The sequence below is a fragment of the Elgaria multicarinata genome, chromosome 17 (genome assembly GCF_023053635.1).
Source record: "Elgaria multicarinata webbii isolate HBS135686 ecotype San Diego chromosome 17, rElgMul1.1.pri, whole genome shotgun sequence".
Classification (NCBI taxonomy): Eukaryota; Metazoa; Chordata; class Lepidosauria; order Squamata; family Anguidae; genus Elgaria; species Elgaria multicarinata.
The window spans coordinates 24202907-24224423 of record NC_086187.1 but is presented as its reverse complement, the minus strand read 5'-3'; the positions used below and the strand labels follow the sequence as shown (position 1 = coordinate 24224423).

Here is a 21517-nt window from a genome sequence, read left to right as displayed (position 1 = left end):
CTAATACCATCCTCTGTGCCACCTGTTGCACACTCGGCCCACTCCTGCCTTACTTAGCTGTTGCAAGAACTTATGGGATGTATATGAAGCTTTCACACTGATTATAAAAGAAAAGCAGCATTAAGAAAAGGAGGACAAGGCTCCTGTATCTATAACAGTTGTATAGAAAGAGGAATTTCAGCAGGTGTCATTTTTATGTATGCAGCACCTGGTGAAATTCCCTCTTCAGCTGCAGGAGCCCTATACTATAGTAGAGTGACTAGATGCAAAAGAGGGTAGGGCTCCTGTAGCTTTAACTGCTGTGATGAAGAGGGAATTTCACCAGGTGCTGCACGCATAAAAATGACACCTACTGAAATTCTCTTCTCTATATAACTGTTAAAGATACAGGAGCCCTGTCCTCCTTTTCATATGGTCACCCTAACTTCCAATTAATCGTTCATATACCTTTCCTCCAGGTTATGTATTTATTTTAAGAATACTCATATCCCACCTTTCTAGCTACAATTCAAACCACTAAAAACAATACGGAATTCCACCTGCACTCCACCAGTTGCTCATTCCCACCTTGCAGTGTTATAGGAAGTAAATTAGAGAGTATGAAACACTTATGTTGCTTTTCCTCAACAATCAATGTACTAAAGCATTAAATTTTATTAAGTGCTGTTCCCCACCTTGATCCAGAGGGAGAGGCAGATTATTATTATTATTATTATTATTATTATTATTATTATTATTATTATTATTATTATTATTATATACCCATCTCTCATGTCTTCCAAGATTTTCCCTGCCCCTTTCCACCTGTTGCCTGGATCTAGCACTCTTCTACCGGCTTGCTGAAACATTCACTGTGTACATGAAGCACCAATGGTACCTCATCAGCAATCCATGCTTACCAAGCCTTGTGAAGATCCCATTTCTACCCCCTCCATCTCTTTTCCAAACTCCAAACCTTGCAGTACTTGCGAAGATAAACAAAATGGTTTTAAAGCAGATTAAGTCACACTTAGAGGAGGCCCACTGAAATCAACAGAACTTCAGTTGCTCATGAATGGACCTCAGTCCCATGGATTTCAATGGGTCTATTTATTCATTTATTTCATTTCTATACCGCCCAATAGCCAGGGCTCTCTGGGCAGTTCACAAGCATGGCTAAATCTGCACCCAACTCAGTGTATATGAAGCATTTACATCAGCAGTGGGCAACCTGTGGTCCTCCAGATGTTTCCACCTGCAAAGACCACCAGCCTTAGCTATCACACCTAATGGCAAGGGAGGGATGATGTGGGCCAAATCATCTGAAGGGCCACAAGTCGCCCACCCTTGATTTGCATGGACTACTAAAGAAAAGCGGCATATGCCTTTTATTAGGCCCTGACAACCCACTTTCCTCGAACTCCTCTTCCCTCTCCTAACTTACAGGGCTATTGTAAAGATTTAAAGGGAAGTATAGCACTTTTATCCTGTCCTTTTGCCAAAAAGGCTCTCAAGGTGGCTTACAATGATATTTCTTAAGACAGTCCCTGCCCACAGGCTTACAATCTAAAAAGCATGACACAAAAGGAAAGGGGATTGGGAGGGAGGAGGAAAAAAAAAAGAAGGAAATTCATGAAGCAATGATGCTGCCCCCACCCCAAAAATAGAGCCGTGTCTACTGAGCCCCGCAGTCCCACCTCCCCTAGTAACACAGGATTGGACCCCCCCCGTCAGCCTTACTCAGAGTAGACCCATTGAAAGGCGCGGGGCTGAAGCTGGGCTAGCCTTGGACGCGCTCCTTCCAGGCCCGTTCCCCTCTGGTGTTGCTTCCCGGCCTCTTCCTTCCTTACCTTGAGGATGTTCTCGTAGATGGTGGCCCTGAACTCCAGCAGCGCCTTCTGGTCGAACTCGCGGCCGTGGATGATGCGCATCTGCTTGAGGAAGGTGGACTTGCCGCTCTCGCCGGCGCCCAGCAGCAGGATCTTGACCAGGCGCCGCACCGAGCGCCGCTCGCGGGCCAGCATCGCGTCGATCTCGCGGCTGCGGCGCCGGGCCTCGCGCTCCGCGTCGCGGCTCCCTTCTTTCCCCTCACGGGGCGGCGCGGGCGTGGGCGCTGGCCTGTCCCCCGCTGTGGCGGCGCCTCCTCGGCCGGAGGCCGCGTCGGCCGACAAGAGGCAGCGGCTCAGGGTCCGCACCACCCCGGACATGGCGGTGGGTGGGTGGGTGAGGAGGGGGCGTCGGCGGCCGTCAGGCAGGGCCGGGGTCGCTCTCCGGCATGGGCCGCCGCCGCCGCCTCAGCGAAGGGAGGAGGGACGGGCCACGACGACCAGCCGCGTCGGCCGCCGAAGCTACGAGTCGGGCCCGCCCATCTCCCCTCCTCACTCGGCGGCGGCGGCGCTGCTGAGGGGAGGGCGCGGCCCGCGGTGGGGGAAGGGGCGCCTCCTCCGCTGTCCCCTCAGAAAAGCTTCTCCCTGCCCACCTTCCCACCCCCGCCTCCAAAAGGGCGGGAAAGAGAGTCCTCGCGCAAGGGCGTAGTGTGCGCGCAGGTGCCCCCCACCTCTCTCTCTCAACCGCCGCTTTTTAGCCGTTAACGTTCCCTCAGGAATCAAGTGGCGGAACAGAGGAGCACCGCGGCGGCGCCCCCTCAACTCTTGTTCGGTCTCTCACTCCTTCTCGCTACTCACGCCCACCACAAAAGGGGCGGAGCCGGAGCCAGGCGCAGGCTCCTCCTCCTCCTCCTCCTCCTCCTCCACGCATTGGGCTAGATCGTGTCATCGAAGGCCAGTCCCTGCGATTTCATTGGGCGAATTCGCTCGGAGGCGGGGTAAAGGTTGAAGCGAGGGATGGGAAGCAGGGAGTTGAGTGAGTGACGGGGTGAGTGGGCGGGATGGAGAGGCCCGCGGACCAATAAGAGACGTGGGGAAATATATATATCCGTCTGTTCCATTCAAGGAGGGGCGGGCCACAAAAAAGGGAGGAGGAGCCCCGCCCCCTCAAGAGAACGCTGGGGAGGAGTTTTCCCATCCTGAGAATGGAGAGGAGGCAAATGCCTTCGTTCATTGGACCGGGCGTTCAATGACGTCACGCAGTTAGAGACTTGGGAAAAGCTAGAGCAGGGCTTTCCTCAACGCGGCGCCCCTCCGGAGCTGTTGGACTACAGCTCCCATCACCCCCAGCCACCCATGCTGGATGGGGATGCCGGGAGTTGTAGTCCCAACGCCTCTGGAAGGGCGCAGTTTGGCGATTGCTGAGGTAGAGCATGCCCAAGAGACAGCTGTGCAGCCCTCCCTCTAACGTCTGGGCTTCCCCCAGGTGTTTTTGGGAGACACCTGCCATGGGGCCCCTCCCCTACCTTTGTCTCCAGGTGCTCTTGCGCCTCCTCCTCTGCTCCCACTGGCTTGCTTGACCTGCCGGAAGCCAATGAGCAAGCAGGCAAGCCCCCGCCAGGTGCACGGGGTGTGTGGGGGGAAAGCCCTACAAATGCTCAGAGTGGGGAAAGCAATTCAGGAGAAAAGGACAGCCTTAACTCACACAAAAAGTGTGTGTGGGAAGAATCTTGTATCCTCCGTTTTGGGAATTGGTCTCAGAAGTGTTTTCTTATCCTGGTGGACCACCGAGCTCCTTTAACCAGAGGGAAATTAAGACTGTGTTTAGATCAACAGCTTCAAGCAGCAGGTAGTTTTAGATGTTCTAAATAACAGAAGAAAGGGCTGCTGGGATCAGTTGGCGAATTCAGGTGCTCCACTAACCACTTTGTGGTTAGGGTGTGGTTAAGGAAAACTTAACCACAAAAGGGTTAAGAGTGTTGTCTGCAAGCCTTCTGCATGTGGTTAGCATTAACCACAGCTGAACATGGTTAAGCTAACCACAAAGCCCAGAGTGTTGTCTGAACCAGGCTGAAGAGATCTGGAAATCTTAAATGCTTCCACATGTTTCCTGATCTTTGGGTTGGCCTAATCAGGGTATTATTCTAGCATTATGGACTACTACATTTTGGAAAAGATGGAAAGGAACCCATCTCAGCACCACAAATATATGCAAGGATTCCCAGCATAAGAAACTGATTTTTTAAAAATTCACAAGGATGCCCCCCCCCCTAAATTATTTTTTAAAATCTACAAGGACACACAACACCAGAAACAGTTGACTGGGGCTGGTTACAGGGAACATACAACTCCCCTGTTAAAACAGCTCCACTCGCTTCTGGTCTGTTCCCGGTAGGTTGCCATATGTCCTGGAAAACCAGGAATGTCATGGATTTCAAAACATTCTGAAACGTCCTGGCCCGTTGGTCAAGAATCCTGGATTCCTGATCCGGCCGGGCGAGAAAGAGGAGAGCAGAAAGCGCTAGTGCGCTGATTCCTGCTCCTCCCTCCCTCGCTGCATCAGCAGTTTCTCCACCTGAAACTCTCCCCACGGCCTGAGTTCGATCCCAGAGGAAGCTGGTTTCAGGCAGCCGGCTCGGGTCGACTCAGCCTTCCATCCTCCCGAGGTTGGTAAAAGGAGTACCCAGTTAGCTGGGGGAAAGGTAATAACGGCCGGGGAAGGCAACGGCAAACCACCCCGCTATAAGGCCTGCCAAGAACACGTCAGCGAAAGCTGGTGTCCCTCCAAGAGTCAGTAATTACTCAGTGCTGGCACGAGAGGTTCCTTTCCTTCCTTTCCTTTCCAGCATGAAAAGGGGAAGCAACTCCGCTTCACTCCTGGGCAATGTGGGCCACTGCCCAGCGCTTCCTTTTTTAACCCACCAAGCTAACACGTTTAAAAGGCGTTTCCATCCTCCCTTTCCCCCCCTCCTGTAGTTTGCCGTAGCTAAACAATAACAGAAATAAACCCGTTAATCATTACAATAACAAAGAATCTTTTGGCACCTTAGGCTACACAGCTCTGGGAGTAAACCCCATTAAACTCAAGGGTTTATGTGCATAAGATTGTACTTCTGAAGATAAAAGGTGCAATGAATCCTGTGCATGTTCAGATTAAAAAATAAACCTACATCTCCTAGCTTCTCTCAGCCAGCAGGACTGGCTAGGGCATAACTGGGAGTTGTAGGCCTTTTTTCTGTCTAAACATGCATAGGATTGTGTCCTAATAGATTTATGTTGGGGTAAGCTTTCGGGAACTTTAGAATTCTAAGGTCCACAAAAGTATATGACACAATACCATTCAGGCAACCTTGATTTTATGCAGGCTTGCTTGTAAATTCATTGGGGCTTACTCCCAAGATAGGTGACTGTTTTGGATGGTGACTGTTTTAAGTTAATAGCTAGGTGGATTTTATATTTTATATTTTCAAAAATGGAGTGTTGACAGTTGTCTACTACTTTCTTGTTCCCTGTAGTCCTGGGGGTAGTGAAGCCATCACATCACTGAGTAGAGTCCAAGTTGAATGTCTCCACACCCTCCTCTTCCATATCATTTTATGATTAATAACATCCTGACTATAACAGTTAGCTCCCCCACTACCATTCATATTACCACCACCGCCCTGACAAACTGTTTTTTGTCACATCTTACCTGATGAAGAGCTCTGACGATCTCAAAAACTTGTACATTTTTATGATCTTTGAGTTGGTTTAATAAAAGTATTACATTATATGGATTTTGATTCCACCCTGCTCCCAAACCTTATGGTCAATATGGCTGCCTTTGTTTTTGTTCTTTTGTTCAGCCAGAAAAACATGTATTTCAAACGAAAATATAAAATAAAATTTGTCCCGGTTTTGTGAATGCAGAATATGGCAATCCTAGTTTCCGGGCACAATTCGAAGTGGTGTTTATCGCCTATAAAGCCCTCTATGGCTCAGGTCCAGGTTATCTGCTAGACGGTGTTCTCACGTGCTCTGAGATCTTCTGGGGAGGCCTTTCTCTCAGTCCCACCAACATACCAGGCACGCCTGATGGGTATGCGGGAGAGGGCCTTCTCTGTGGCTGCTCCCTTCCTAGTGGGGCTAGGCTGGCTCCCTCTGTGCTACAGTTTTGGAGGCAGGCAAATACTGCAGGCTTTTGGAACTTTACTGGACCTGTGTTAATGTATTGGATCCCCCCTTCCTTTTAACCTGTTACAATTTTTAAAATTTTTAACATGTTTTTAATTTTACTGTAGGTTTAATTCTATTTTAACTTTTGTAATGTATATTTATGTGTGTTTTAATCTTGTAAACCGCCTTGAGTCCCAGTACTGGAGAAAAGGCGGGATATATAAATAAATATAACAATAATAATTTTTTAAAAAATACGTAACAACCCCCCGCTCAGAAATTGATTTTTAAAAATGTGCAAGGTTCTGCAGCACCAGAAATGGATTTTGAAATGTAAAAGGACCCACCCCCAATAAATTGGTGTTCGCCTGCCTCTTTTAACCAGAAGGCTACTTTTCCTTGGGGAGTGTAATATGTGCAGAGGGCGTGGCTTGCAGCCTTTGTAACATGTGATCTACTTACATCAGATTCAGGAACTCCTTGCCTCAAGAAAGACGTTGGCAACGAAACAAGGAGATCATTAAAATCCGATTGGCAGTGGAGATGGAAGAGCAAGACTTAGTTGACCCTGAAGAAGGAAAAAGCCCCTGTGCCATCCAGGAAGGGAGGCATGCCAGCTCAGACGTAACGTGCCAGCGCTTCAGGGACTTCTGCTACCAGGAGGCCAAAGGTCCCCGAGAGGTTTGCAGCCGACTCCACCACCTTTGCTGTCAGTATGTTCTGCATCACCCTTCTCTGCTGGACTGCACATCCCAAGAACCCCAGCTGTGCTGGCAGCGCTGACATGAAACGATGGGACATGTCTGCAGGGTTCTAGGAAGGGAAGACTGTACCGTGCATTCTTTTGAGACCTAATTTGTGTCTGTCTGGTCTTAAATCAGTTTGCCATTAACTTTCCAAAGAGATATATAGCTTTGAATCTGTGTTAGGGACTGTGCTCCAAGTTAGATAATCTGGGATAATGCTGAGTGGCGTTTTGTGGCTTTTCGCTGTCTAGCTCCTTCCTATCTCTCCTCTCTCATCTCACCCTATTGCCCCGCTCGTGCTCTTCGCTCCTCTGATGCCATGTTTCTCGCCTGCCCAAGGGTCTCTACTTCCCTTGCTCGGCTTCGTCCATTTTCTTCTGCTGCCCCTTAACGCCTGGAACGCTCTTCCAGAACATTTGAGAACTACAAGTTCAACCGCAGCTTTTAAAGCTCAGCTAAAAACTTTTCTTTTTCCTAAAGCTTTTAAAACTTGATTTTGTTCTGACTTTATACTGTTAGTTTTACCCTACCCAGTGCCTGTTTACCCTACCCTGTGCCTGTTTGCATTCTCTTCCCCTCCTTATTGCTTTACTATGATTTTATTAGAATGTAAGCCTATGCGGCAGGGTCTCGCTATTTACTGTTTTACTCTGTACAGCACCATGTACATTGATGGTGCTATATAAATAAATAAATAAATAATAATAATAATAATAATAATAATAATAATACTTGGAGTGCAGGCAGAACTGTGCCCACTTAGGGTGGCTTTCTTTGTGAGATTCCCCCCCCCCCCCTTGGCTGAGATCATCTCCACAGATCGATGGAGAGGTTTCTCTGTACTGCGCACACAGTAAACTATGTCAATGCACAGCTCCTCTGTGGCCTTGGATGATGCATGCTACGTCCCCCCCCAAAAACAGACTGTCTCCACATGAGGTTCTATAAACCTCATCCACAAGGTGTCAGTATTACTCCACAAAGAAGAAAGAGCGCATTCATCACACCAGTCATTCGGGGAAGGGATTGGAGCTCTACCCACTCAACTGTTCCTGCACAAGCAGATAGAGAGAAGGGCTCTTTAACCCCTTCTGTTCCAGTGCGAACAACAGCAGTTCTATTGAAGTTCCCCATTATTATTATTATTATTATTATTATTATTATTATTATTATCCTGCCTTTTGCCCAGTGCTGGGCCTCAAGGCGGCCTTACAAAGTTTAAAACATACATGGGGAGCGGGGGGGGGAGGAGGAAACTCATAAACGTTTAAAATACACAACAAAATTATAAGACATTAACATAGATGGAGGGCCAGATTATTCCCCAAAGGCCTGCTGGAACAAAAAAGGTTTTAACCTGCTTCTGAAAGCCCATCAAGGAGGGAGCCAGCCTAGTTTCCCCGGGAAGAGAGTTCCAGCGCACCGGGGCAGCCACCGAGAAGGCGCTCTCCAATAAAGGGGCATTTTTCAGTTGCTGACCACACTGGAAGGAAGGGGCCCTTTGCCTATATCTCGGGTTTTCCAAGAAAAAGCAACTCTGACTGTTTTAAAAAAGAAGGAAAGAACTAGGGCCTTCTGCTGCCTCAACTGCTAATGGCAAGACCCCGCCCCCCGAAATGTGCAGATGATGATGATTGGAAGTTGCAGCTATCACTCTCCTGGTCTTGTTCCCCAGTAACTGGTACTCAGAGGGCTAATCTACACCTGCAGCCCTTTTGCGACGGAAGAGGGATGCTTCCGAATGTTTCCCACTTCTGCGATTGGCACACGCGACTGACATTTACCGCAGGAGTGCCATTGCGGGAGCACGGGTGCCCTTTCCACATGTGTATTGGTAGAAGTGGGTGGTGCTAGGCAGATGACCAGCATTGCACAGTGCTGCATCACACCTGGCGACAGGGCAGAGGTGTTTTTTTAATGAGTCGTGAGGCATGCGCAGGTGCGCAAGAACATATGGGGGCATACAAACTCCATTGAATATGCACTCCTGCGCAGAGCTACGGTTTTATTAAAAACAAAAACACACATTTGGCAATGAATCACGCCGATCCCCATCCAAAACGTGGTGGAAATGGGGAACAGGTAGGGCTGCCATATTCTGAATCCGAATCCACAAAACTGGGACAATTTTTTCTGGGGGGTGGGGGGTGGGGAAGGCTAGGATTTTTTTTTTTAAAAAAACAGCAATATGTAAAGGTCTAGGGAAAGAAAGCTATCTAAGCTTTACTTATCTAACACTGCAATCCTATGTGTGTCTCAGGAAAGGAAAGGAACCTCTCGTGCAAGCCCTTGAGTCATTGCTGACTCCTAGAGGGACGCCTGCTTTCGCTGACGTTTTCTTGGCAGACTTTGTAGCAGGGTGGTTCGCCGTTGCTTTCCCCAGTCGTGGCTACCTTTCCCCCAGCTACTGTGTCTACTCAGAAACAAATCCTATTAAGTTAAATAGGACTTATTCCCAAGTAAGTATGTATAGGATTGCAGCCTAAAGTACTTAAGCACCTGCAAATAAATAATAGGCAAACAACAGTTTAAGCAAGTAAACAAAAATGACACTAAATTACATTTCTCCACTAGTTTTCAAAAGTTAGAGGAGGCTTCAATATAGAGACTTACACTCCACTGAGCAGGCTCAAGGCACCATTTCAGAAGTTGGAATTTCTCCAGCTGGCTGGAATAGGAATCCGGGATTCTTGATTGGCTGGCCAGGACATTTTGGAAATGCTTGGAAACCGTGACATTCCCGGTTTTCTGGGACGTATGGCAACCCTACGGAGAGGTCCACTCCCATACACTTCTGATACCCATAGGCATGCCCTTCACAGCTGATTGGCTGTTCGCTGAGCCTGCAACTTGTGATGAACAGCAACAACATCGCAAAGGTGTGGGCACACCACACACATCCGTCGGAACAGAAGTGAGAGGGGGGGAGGGGAAACGCAACAAAAGCAGTCAGGGATATTCTGGAATAAATGAGACCTGGAACCGAGATCATCACGAGAACAGGTGAATGTCCTGTGCCCCATTAGTGATGGCTGCGATACAATCCTGCAATAAACAGCGGGTGTAGACTCCCCCAGAGACATGATACGGATGGCTTAATCCTTCCTGAATTTGTCTAATCTTTCAAACCTCGGTGGCCATCACATTTCACTTTCTCTAGTTTGTTAAAAGAGAAAAAAGAAGAAAAGGCGATTATAAAGGAAAGAGGAAACTTATGTTCCATGAAGTTGGCACTTTTCGGATCATTGTATTCTTATTATAAGTAGGCCAATCAAACCACCTTCTTTTCCTCTTGTTCTTGAAGTGTGCATTTTTCAAAACCAGGAGGAGAAGACCTTCTGATCAATATTAATATAATAAGAAAATGATGGCTCAAAATATCTTATCTGTGTGACAGACCGCATTTCATGTTATGTCACAGCTGTGCTCAAGGGGGGGGTGTGGAGAACATAAATCACATCAGCTGAAACGGAACTGCAGCAACATTTTAGAAAAGCATAGCACTGGATAAATAGAGATCCTGTGACGTCTGTTAGTACCCCCTCAAAAGTCTGGAGGAAGTTAAAACAACAACCGCAATGCAAAATATGCCAATTAAAGAAAAAAAAATGGCAAAGAAAAAAAGGCTATTTATAAACAGGAGTCTTGTGGCACCTTGAAGACTAAACGTGTTGATTTTGGCAGAAGCTTTCAGAGAAAGGGGCTAGTTTCATTAGAAGCATGGAGTTGCACAGTGTGCAGATCCTATAGTTATGAAAACATCTTGGACAAGAGAGGGGAAACTGATGGGATTCATACTCCCATCAGCCCCAGACAGCATGGCCAATGGTCAGGGATAATGGAAGTTGTAGTCCAATAACATCTGGATGGCCACGGGTTCTCCACCCGTGATTTAGGAACAATGCCAGCCGAAGTCACCTTCTCAGTGGTGGCCCCCCCCAATTGTGAAAGATCTCCCCAACGAGGCCCACCTGGCCCCAACATATTTATCTGCCAGGTTAGGAACTTCCTCTTCTCTCTGGCAGCATATGATGAGATTCTAAGTGGGTCCTGGATTTTTAAATTGCTTAAAATTGTTTTAGATATATGTGTATTTCCGTGTGTGCTGTTCGTTTCTGTTTGTATAAGCGGTTTTTATAATGTATTTTAAAAAGTTTTTAATTTTTGTAAACTGCCCAGAGAACTTCAGCTATTAGTCGCTATAGAAATGTAATAAATGGAATGAAGATGTTTTCAGCACAGTCTTATGCATACCTACTTAGAAGGCAATGCCATTATGTTCAGTGGGGCTTACTCCCAGGTAAGTGGGTATAGAATTTCAGCCTTTGCTGCCTGAAGTAGCCCCAATATTTTAAAAAGTCTTGCTGCGTCATGCAGGCACCAGTTTCTGCCTTCTTCCACCCCTTCGTCTACCCTCTCCTGGTGCCACCTGAAGCAGGCTGCTTTACCCTGCTGCATGGTAGGGCTGGTCCTCCTGTATAGGAAATCGGTAACCGTTGCCATGAACTGCACTCCCAGGCCGCAAAATCAATTGGCACTTATCTTTTTCGGGCATGCAGTGACAGTCCTGTGCCACTAGCCAGCAGTATCAGCTAATTCTGTTCATTCTACTACATTTCCAATTTTCTTTGTTACTTATGCTTTGGACCATCGCCTTACACCTGCTTTTGCATATAAAAATAAGCCCCATCCAGGACTGGTTCACGTGCACATGGCTATCTCAATGACTGCGGTAACCAGTGGATATGTGTGCGTCTGAGAGAGAGAAAGAGAGAGAGAGATTGTTGGGCTCTCATAACCCAAACACCACAGTCAGAAAGGAAGCCAGATTCCAGCTGGACATCAGGAAAAACTTCCTTACTGTTAGAGCAGTACGACAATGGAACCAGTTACCTAGGGAGGTTGTGGGCTCTCCCACACTAGAGGCATTCAAGAGGCAGCTGGACAACCATCTGTCAGGGATGCTTTAGGGTGGATTCCTGCTATTCTATGATTCTATGATTCTATGATCTCAAAAGCAATGATTTACCAAACATCCACACATCTACGTGGGGCTGCCTTTGAAGACAGTTCGGAAGCTGCAGCTTGTGCAAAATGCAGCGGCCAGATTGATAACTAGGACTAGAAGGCTCAAGCATATAAGACCCACTCTGGCCTGCTTGCATTGGCTGCCTGTATGTTTCTGAGCCCAATTCAAGGTGCTGGTTTTAACTTACAAAGCCTTACACGGCTTGGGATCACAATACCTGACAGAATGCCTCTCCCGACATGAACTTACCCGAACACTACTTTCAACATCTAAGGTCCTCCTCCGGGTGCCTACTCCGAGGGAAGCTCGGAGGGTGGTGACAAGAGAGAGGGCCTTCTCTGTGGTGGCCCCCCAACTGTGGAACAATCTCCCTGACAAGGCCCGCCTGGTGCCGACATTGTCATCTTTTCGGCACCAGGTCAAGACTTTTCTCCCAGGCATTTAGCAATATGTAATGACCGTGGGTCTGTTTTCTTCACTCATCGTTTTTAAAGTTGTTGTAGTTGTTTTAAATGTATGTGTATTTTGCTCGTTTTTGTGGTTTTTAATCTCTGTATATTGTTTTTAAGTGTTTTTATCTTATGTGAACCGCCCAGAGAGCTTCAGCTATGGGGTGGTATACAAATGCAATAAAATAAATAAATAAATAAATAAATTCATCTGCAAATCATCAACTGGTGCCATGAATTTATCTTCAGTGTAATTTCTACCTGTCACTCTGATCCTATGCACCGTTATTTGGAAGAAAGAACCCTTGGGCTGGATCCAGTTTTAATCTGGATCAACTGCTCCGGCGGAAGTGGATTTCGTAGCCCCCTCCAGACCCCTGAAAATGGAACTGCAGCAACATTTTAGGAAAAAATAGCACTGAATAAATGGAGGTCCTGTCATCATCTATTAGTACTCTCCCAAAAGTCTGAGAAGGAAGTTAAAACAACAACAGCAGTAGCAATGAAAAATTTGCCAATTAAAGGAAAAAATGGCTAAGAAAAAAGTCTATTTATAAACCAGAGTCTGGTTGAAGCCTGCTGAATGGGCTGAGCTTGGGGGGGGGGAGGGGCATCCCCCAAATTAGGTAGAGGGACCTTCCACAAGCAGAGCCAGAAGGTCCCTTCTTTTGCAGAAGGCAAATCCTGGATCCAACCCCTTGATTTCAGTGGAACTTCTATGAAACGTTGTTAGGTTATCAACGTTTTGACAAACATCCGAAAATGTTACAGCACCAGCTGACCATCCCCTTTGCTAAGTAGATTGTTGGTCAGGATTGAATGAATGATTTCTGTTTCAAGAGTGAGAGATAATGGTTAGAAGATGATGTGCTGATGATGATTAATTTTTGTATTTTTGAATGAGGTACTCATCACATTGTAGATGCCTTTATGGCTCTATATGGCTCGGATCCAGGTTATTTGAAAGACCGTATTCTCCCTTATGAGCCTGCCTGTGCTTTGAGATCTTCTGGAGAAGCCCTTCTTTCAGTCCCACCATCCTCACAGGTGCACTTGGTGGGAACATGGGAGAGGGCCTTCTCGGTGGCTGCTCCGGTGCTCTGAAACTCTCTTCCCGGGGAAGCTAGGCTGGCTCCCTGCTTGATGGGCTTTCGGAAGCAGGCTAAAACTTGTTTGTTCCAGCAGGCCTTTGGAGAGTAATTTAGTCCTCCATCTATGTTGACGACTTGTTATTTTGTTGTGTATTTTAAACTTTTTTTTTTACATTTCTTTTTCTTAAACTTTGTAAGACTGCCTTGAGGCCCAGTATTGGGCAAAAGGCTGGATTCAAATAAATATAATAATAAATATAATAATAAATATATAATAATATTTACCTGGCGCCATGACAACTAGACAACGTCTCCTGACAACAACTGCATTGGAACTGAGCATGAGTTAAGTGTAATGTGGCAGTATGAGAGAGGTAGTACGCCGTGTACACCAGTTGCTGGGGAACATGGGCGGGAGGGTGCTGATGCACTTATGTCCTGCTTGTGGGTTTCCCATGGACAGCTAGTTGGCCCCTGTGTGAACAGAGTGCTGGACTAGATGCACCCTTGGTCTGATCCAGCAGGGCTCTTCTGATGTTCTTATGTTTTTATCCCAATACTAAGCACTAGAGGGTCAATAGGATCAGGCCTTAATGGTTGACATTCAACTCTGCGAACTGAAATTGCTGTGTAGGATAAATAGGCAGCAATATTGCACGCTCTTACTTGGCAGCACAAAGCCATTGAGCTCAGAGGAACTTTTCCCCCAGAAAACATGCGTAGTATCATTCTCTATGGGACTGTAATGACAGCAAGGCATTAGTGACCTGGTTTCCAAGAGCATCATCACACGGGGAAAAATCATGTCTTACCATCGCATCTCCACCCCCGCTTTTGTCCCTCGTTACTTCCTCTTTCTGCCTGGAGGGGAAAGAGGAAGTAAACAAAGACCACGTGGCCCATTCAGGAGCCGTTTGTATCGCTCCGCTTTTCTGGCACAGGAGATTGAGGCACATTCCATTTTTTTTTTAAAAAAAAGTCAGATTAAAAGGGGTCTATTTTGCAACGGAAAAAATGACCAGAAGGAGCCGGAGGTGGACGTTGATGTCTAAAGGACACGCACATCCGTAAGTGGGCAGCAGCGTGCATGCGATAAAACGCTCATCTGATGAACCTCCAAGTCTATATTTAAAAGATAAAGGGTGCAATCCAGACCAAATGAAGCACTTTTAACTCCCATTGATTTACTTAAGCATGCATTTAACTTTCCCAATGACATCAATGGGCCTTTAAAATGCTTAACTCTGCCTGGGTCTTGCTTAATGTAATTACAGCGGTGTGGTTAGATATCGATGATTGTACTCCGGTTGCAATAAGCACTTTGAAGTTCTACTAATTCCCCCACCACCACCACTAACAAATTGGCAACCCGTTAGCACCAGTGTGATTTCCCATCATACACCCTGCTAGCACTGGCACATATCTGCTAAATGTTATGGAAACCTCAGCTAGGCCCTGAGGGTCAAAGTCAGTCTATTTCCATTATTAATTTGTGTCAGGTGTGCCACATTTAATTTTCATTTCCCTCACATATCCGTCTTTCTGCCCCCAAGGGGGATAAAATATAAATACTAAAATATGTGTGTCATGGCTCCTTTGTCAATTAATCTTCACCCCTTCCATAATTCTTGGAAGGAAGCCTTTTCACCTTCATTAGAATTCCAAGCCAGGATTGCCAAATGAGTTAGTTTACTTTCAAAACACGAAGCATCCAACTGTGCTGTTCACATTGTTAATTCTTGAGAGATGCAGGATGTGTTTTTGAACCTGATGTATGGGCTCTCCCATCGATGTTCTTCAACAAGATACTTAACTGGGCAACACACAGGAGCAGGGCAAGAAATTTAAATAGCCAAGATGGAAGATCAGGATGCAACTAGATAGTATTGAATGATGGATCTGGTTAATTATGACAGATTTGGGGATGTGGGGTGGGTGGGAGGGGATCAGCTGTTATGGTCGTCAACCTTTGAGCATGGAGGGTCCGAGCATAAGAACGTAAGAAGAGCTGAGCTGGATCAGAGCGAGGGTCCATCTAGTTCAGCACTCTGTCCACACAGTGGCCAATGAGCTGTCAACCAGGGACCCACCACAAGCAGGACACAGTGCAACAGCACTCTCCCACCCATGTTCCCCAGCAACTGGTGTATATAGGCTTATGGAAGAGAAGATTGTTAAGGGCTACTAGCCCTGATAGCTATATGCTACCTCCAGCATTAGAGGCAGTATTCCTATCATAGAATAGAATCACAGAATAGTAGAGTTGGAAGGGGCCTCTAAGGCCATCGAGTCCCAACTCCCTGCTCAATGCAGGAATCCATCTTAAAGCATCTGTCACAGATGGTTGTCCAGCTGCCTCTTGAAGGCCTCTAGTGTGGGAGAGTCCACCACCTCCCTAGGTTATTGGTTTTGTTGTCGTACTGTTCTAACAGTCAGGAAATTTTTCCTGATGTCCAGCTGGAATCTGGCTTCCTGTAACCTGAGCCAATTATTCCGTGTCCTGCACTCTGGGAGAATCGAGAAGAGATCCTGGCCTTCCTCTGTGTGACAACCTTTTAAGTATTTGAAGAGTGCTATCATGTCTCCCCTCAATCTTCTCTTCTCCAGGCTAAACATGCCCAGTTCTTTCAGTCTCTCTTCATAGGGCTTTGTTTCTATGTACACCAGTTGCTGGGGAACATGGGCAGGAGGGTGCTGTTGCACTAGTATCCTGCTTGTGAGTTTCCTGTGGGCAGCTGTTTGGCCACTGTGTGGACAAAACGCTGGACTAGAAAGACCCTTGGTCTGATCCAGTAGGGCTCTTCTTATATGTATTTTCTGGGAGCAGGACCTGGGCCATTTAATGCAGGATTCTAAGCTCAGAGGAGCATGGAATGAATGGAATGTGGAGATGGCTCCTTATGAAACACTGCAGGGGGCACAGGCTCAGGCCTTAACGGTTAAAATGCAAAACAGCAGATGCCACAGACGTGAAATATAAAGGGGATGGTTTTTTTGGTTTTTTTTCTTTTTCTACAAACTGCTATACCACTTACTAAAATCAACAACAACAACAAGTAATAACTGAATGGACCTTCCATCATGCTCTCTGCCTTCTATGGACTCCTTCCCCCTTGCATCATTTAGAAAAAGCTCTTTTCATCTGATAATACTGAAACAGAGAGGCTGGTGTGTGTGTGTGTGTGTGTGTGTGTGTGTGTGTAGGTAATAAATAGATCCCGTGGTCAGCAGGAAATTAGCAGGGTTTCATAAAATCCATGCATGGTTGGCTATTGCAGCACCATGTCAGGAGGGGAAACAGATGTCTGCTTCAGCTGGTTGCTTCAGTTCCTGGCAAAAGTTCTGTTGGTTTGCTCTGGCTTGCTGTAACTCTGATTCTTTTAAATGTTAGTGGAAGGCCAGCTCAGGAGCACATCGGTTCTCCAGACACTGGCCCGAGGACCCATGACTCCACCACTAATGGTGCCATCTAACTGTAAGAGCTTAAGTCTTACAGAACACCTGTGATCAGGCATAGCATTACATACAAATATGTAAGGAGAGTCTTGATCCATATCTGTGCCTTATCTGTGTCTTAAACTGGGGTCTGATCCAGCACACCGACCAGGTTTGAGGATACCAGTATGACTCAAGTCTGCTAGTGTGGAAGAATGACAGAGTTTACTGATGGGAAATGGGTGCAGATAGAATAAAAGCAAAGAAAAGTTTACATGTCCTTAACTCTCAGTTCAGCCACCCTGGTTCCCAAGGGGTGACGGATGTCACCTGGGGCTGGTTCCCCAAGCAAGGGGCATGCATTCCCCTTCTTAAGCAAGAACAGGTAGCAGGCCAATCTGTTCAAGATTTTATAGAGGAAGTCTTGCCATCTAGTTCAAACTGTCAGAAGGTATACACACCTCTTTCACCCAGAAGGAGAAAGGGGGGTGTCTTTATCCTTAGCAGTAAAATAATTTTCTCACAGTACAGAAAGAAGCATCCCTTAGAAAGTGCACAGTGCAAAGAGTGACTGTTGTGCATTGTTTTAGCTTCTGTTAGTAGCAAAAAGTGTGGCCTTCATTGCATGTGAGTACAGCTATGAGAATCAACTTTAAAATCATAAAGATTGCCAACTGCTCTAGCAAATCAGTTTACTTACGCTGTTAATCACTGCACTAAATACTGCATATGGCTCTGGGCAAATGCACACCTGATTGCCTCCAATTCTTTTGAAACCAAATCCAATACAGTAGCTCAACAATTTATTCTTGCCATAAAAATCCATCTCCCTCCTAGCTAGGGATGCGGAACTCAGCAAACCTCAAGCTTATTGAAGTCCTACAAGCTTGTTCTGACTCAAGTCCGTATCAAATCACAAGCTTTGGTTCCTCCCCCTCTTTTTGCATGAAAATCCATGCATAGTATTGCACATATTACTCCAATTGTGCGCATCAGTTCTGTGCATCTTTGAAATGTACAGATTCTTCTCCCATTGCTTAAAGCATTTTTTCATGTGCATTTTTGAAAGGTCTGCATACAGGTGAACGTCTTTTTTGTGGTGGGCCTGTGAATCACATGGCAAGCTTGAACATGCATGGACTTTGACCACAGATTGTTTCTGAGTCCATATTCCATCTGGAAGGTGTGAACTCAGTAAATCTTGATCAAAAATGAACTGAAACGAATTTCTCACACATCCCTACACCACTGTGAGGATTGCAGCTAAACTTAGAGGGAAGAGGGGAGTCTGAAGGGGATGGCAGATAATGTCATTGACCCTGCTAATCAAAACGATAGGTCAATAATCATCAAAGCCTTTCTAACCTGCAACTCAATGGGGGTGATATATGCCATCTCATGCCCCTGTCAGAAAATCTATGTTGGGAAAACATCAAGAGCCCTCAAGACCAGAATAGGAGAAGGAAGGAAAGGAACCTCTCGTGCAAGCACTGCGTCATTACTGACTCTTGGAGGGACGCCAGCTTTCACTGACGTTTTCTTGGCAGGCCTTATAGCGGGGTGGTTTGTCGCTGCCTTCCCCGGCCGTGATTACCTTTCCCCCAGCTAGCTGGGTACTCATTTTACCGACCTCGGGAGGATGGACGGCTGAGTTGACCTGAGCCGGCTGCCTGAAACCAGCTTCCGCTGGGATCGAACTCAGGCCGTGGGGAGAGTTTTAGCTGCAGAAACCGCTCTGCGGTTTTACCGCTCTGCGCCACACGAGGCTCTAGAATAGGAGAACATCTATGTAATTTGAGACACAACAGAACCAGGGCGCCATTAGTCAAACACTTGGGCGATTGAGAAAGTAAGAGGGAACGAGAATGTTTTGAGGAAAAGGGAAGCATTCTGGATCCTGCACCTGAAATCTCTATTCCCAGAAGGCCTTAATGAATCATTAGAATGGAATACCTACAACGCTTAAGTGATTAGTGTTAAATATTATACTTGTTCTATCACACGTAGAAATCTGTGCCAATGGAACTAAGTAAAGTCAGAATTGCAAACGATTCAGGTTCCCTTAAACAACTGGTCCTGTTTAATTAGGCAAGATAGGGTACACATGACCTTGACTTGACAACAGGGCTCTTTAAAATTTACAAACACAGAACGCTGAAAACTACAGTAGTATAAACTGCAGACTGCAATCTGAAAACCCTTTGCATTACAGTAGCTCTTTAGCAGCTCATTAACTTTTTTCAGATTAGACTTCCTTGTGCCTGGATTATCGTAGTTTGTGTTAAGTATAAGTGTATTATCACAGTTTGTGGTTAGTATAAGACATGTTTTCTGTAAGATATAAATTCCACTGTTTATATATTAAAGAAAAGGTAGTTGCTATCTTTAATGTGTGAAGCAATGATGTTGAAAAGAAAGAAACCTGACTTTTGAACTGTAATATCTGTTCGTTATAAATAACAAGCTATAATACCTACCCTGTAGGATTGACAAGGTACAGAGGCTGGAAATTTTCCATGCACTTTTCTGTTAACAACAAACCTCATATACAAGAATAGTTGTGGTTCACAAAACAATTTTTCAAAGGATGTAACTTAGTTTCTGGGTGTTGTTCCTATTTTCTCTTTTCTCTTTTAACTTGTTTATTTTGAATTGTTATAGCTCCTGATGAAGGACTCCCTGTCTGAAATGTTGAGCACCTTTGGATATAAATATATATATTTTTTATAAGAATTCTCTAAGCACCAGAGCTTGTCTCTTTTGCGCCCATGCTATTTGGTGCATCCCCCCCCCATAGACACACCCACTACTTTTGTATACCAGGGACACCAATGAACGATGTATGGATCTTGTAAGTTACATCCCATCTGTGTTTCATCTGGATTGTCAGGTGCCTTTTGCTCCATCATCTGCTCATTGACGGAATCCAATTTTTTCCAATTTCGCGAATTCACGCAAATTCACAGTTGTGCAAATTTGCAGTTGCAACATGTGTAAATCCCACCCCCCCCAAAAATGCACATTTTCATGCTTTAACCTATGGGGGAAATGTATTTTCTACAATTAAACTTGTGTAAAATTCCAGAAAGTAAAAAATAAATCGCCCCGTATGTCTGAGGAATCCACACGACTCAGGAAAATCCAGTCCACTGCAGATCTTTGGTTCGGATTCATAGAAATCCAAATCAATTTGATTCCATTGCAGATTTGTCCAACATCCCTAGTTCCTCAGTGGACTAGAGATAGTCCACATCAGCTCGTTTTGCTTTCACTAATAAAAGCATTGTTCCACAGACAATGGCCTGCAGATTAATAATAATAATAAAAAAACAGACCTGAACAAATGAAAGCACCAGAATTGTCAGAAAACATGAACATTCTATTGGAAAGGCAAGCGGTAAATATTTTAAAGGGATAAGAATAATAAATAAGCATGAATCATGGACACTGGCTTCCAATGGCATAACAGAAAAGAGGGAGAGCACTAGAAAGAAACAAGCACTCAGAAACCCGGAAAGTTACAGAGAGCTGGCGACAGGTAAGCCGATGAGTGATAGACATTTCATTGAGATGCCATGTTGGGAGTCCACGCAGTGGAGATGAAGTATCCCATCTCTCTGAATGCAGAAAGGCAGAAATAAATCAGGCTTAAAAAAAATAAAAGCCAGAGCAAGATGGCAGGGAGTTAATTAGGAGAAGAAAAATATATTTTCGTTTTAACAGGAAAAGAAAAGAGTCACATGAATTGGAATTGGAAGGAACAAATGATCCTGGGCAGCATGTGGGCGCAGGCAATAAGACTCTGGAAAGCATTTTAACCTACTCAAGAGCAGACATCTACAGCTTCCAGAAGGACTGTGCAAGAGGCAACATCAGCATTGCTTGGGATAACGCAATTTAAAGGCGATAAACTCACTGTTGTTGTCCTGGGATAAGCACAAACACAAAGGGATTGTGAAGAGCTCCAAAGGGATCTCTCCAAGCTGGGAGAGTGAGCGTCCAAATGGCAGATGGGGTTCAATGTAAGCAAGTGTAAGGTGATGCACGTTGGGGCAAAAAAACCCAACTTCAAGTATAACCTAATAGGGTCTGAGCTGGCGGTGACCGAACAAAAAAGAGATCTTGGGATTGTGGTAGACAGTTCAATGAAAATGTCCACCCAGTGTGCAGCCGCTGTAAAGAAGGCAAACTCCATGTTAGGCATTATAAGAAAAGGAATTGAGAATAAAACGGCCAGTATCGTACTGCCCTTATACAAATCTATGGTGTGACCACACTTAGAGTACTGTGTACGGTTCTGGTCACCACACCTAAAAAAGGATATTATAGAGCTAGAAAAAGGGCAACTAAAATGATTAAGGGGGTGGAGCATCCCCCCTATGAGGGAAGGTTACACCAACTGGGATTGTTTAGCTTGAAAAAAAGGCGGCTAAGGGGAGACATGATAGAGGTCAACAAAATCATGCATGGTATGGAGAATGTGGATAGGGAGACATTTTTCTCCCTCTCTCAAAATACTAGAACCCGGGGTCATCCCATAAAACTGATTGCTGGGAGATCCAGGACAAATAAAAGGAAGGACTTCTTCACACAGCGCATCATTAAGTTATGGAACTCACTACCACAGGATGTGGTGATGGCCACCAATCTGGATGGTTTTAAAAGGGGGTTGGATAAGTTCCTGGAGGAGAAGGCTATCAATGGCTACTAGCCCTTATGGCTATATGCTACCTCCAGTATCAGAGGCAGTATGGCTATGTACACCAGTTGCTGGGGAACATGGGTGGGAGGGTGCTGTTGCCCCATG

General features: G+C 45.7%; 1 protein-coding gene across 1 annotated transcript in view; it reads right to left on the bottom strand.

Moving 5' to 3' along the window:
• GNA12 (G protein subunit alpha 12) overlaps window positions 1–2217 on the bottom strand; it is a 29864-nt gene extending 27647 nt beyond the window's left edge. The window contains exon 1 of the mRNA XM_063143385.1: window positions 1830–2217. Coding sequence (XP_062999455.1) covers window positions 1830–2186 — 357 coding nt within the window. The 5' untranslated portion in view covers window positions 2187–2217. The remainder of the gene's footprint in view (window positions 1–1829) is intronic.
• Window positions 2218–21517: the final 19300 nt, after the last annotated feature.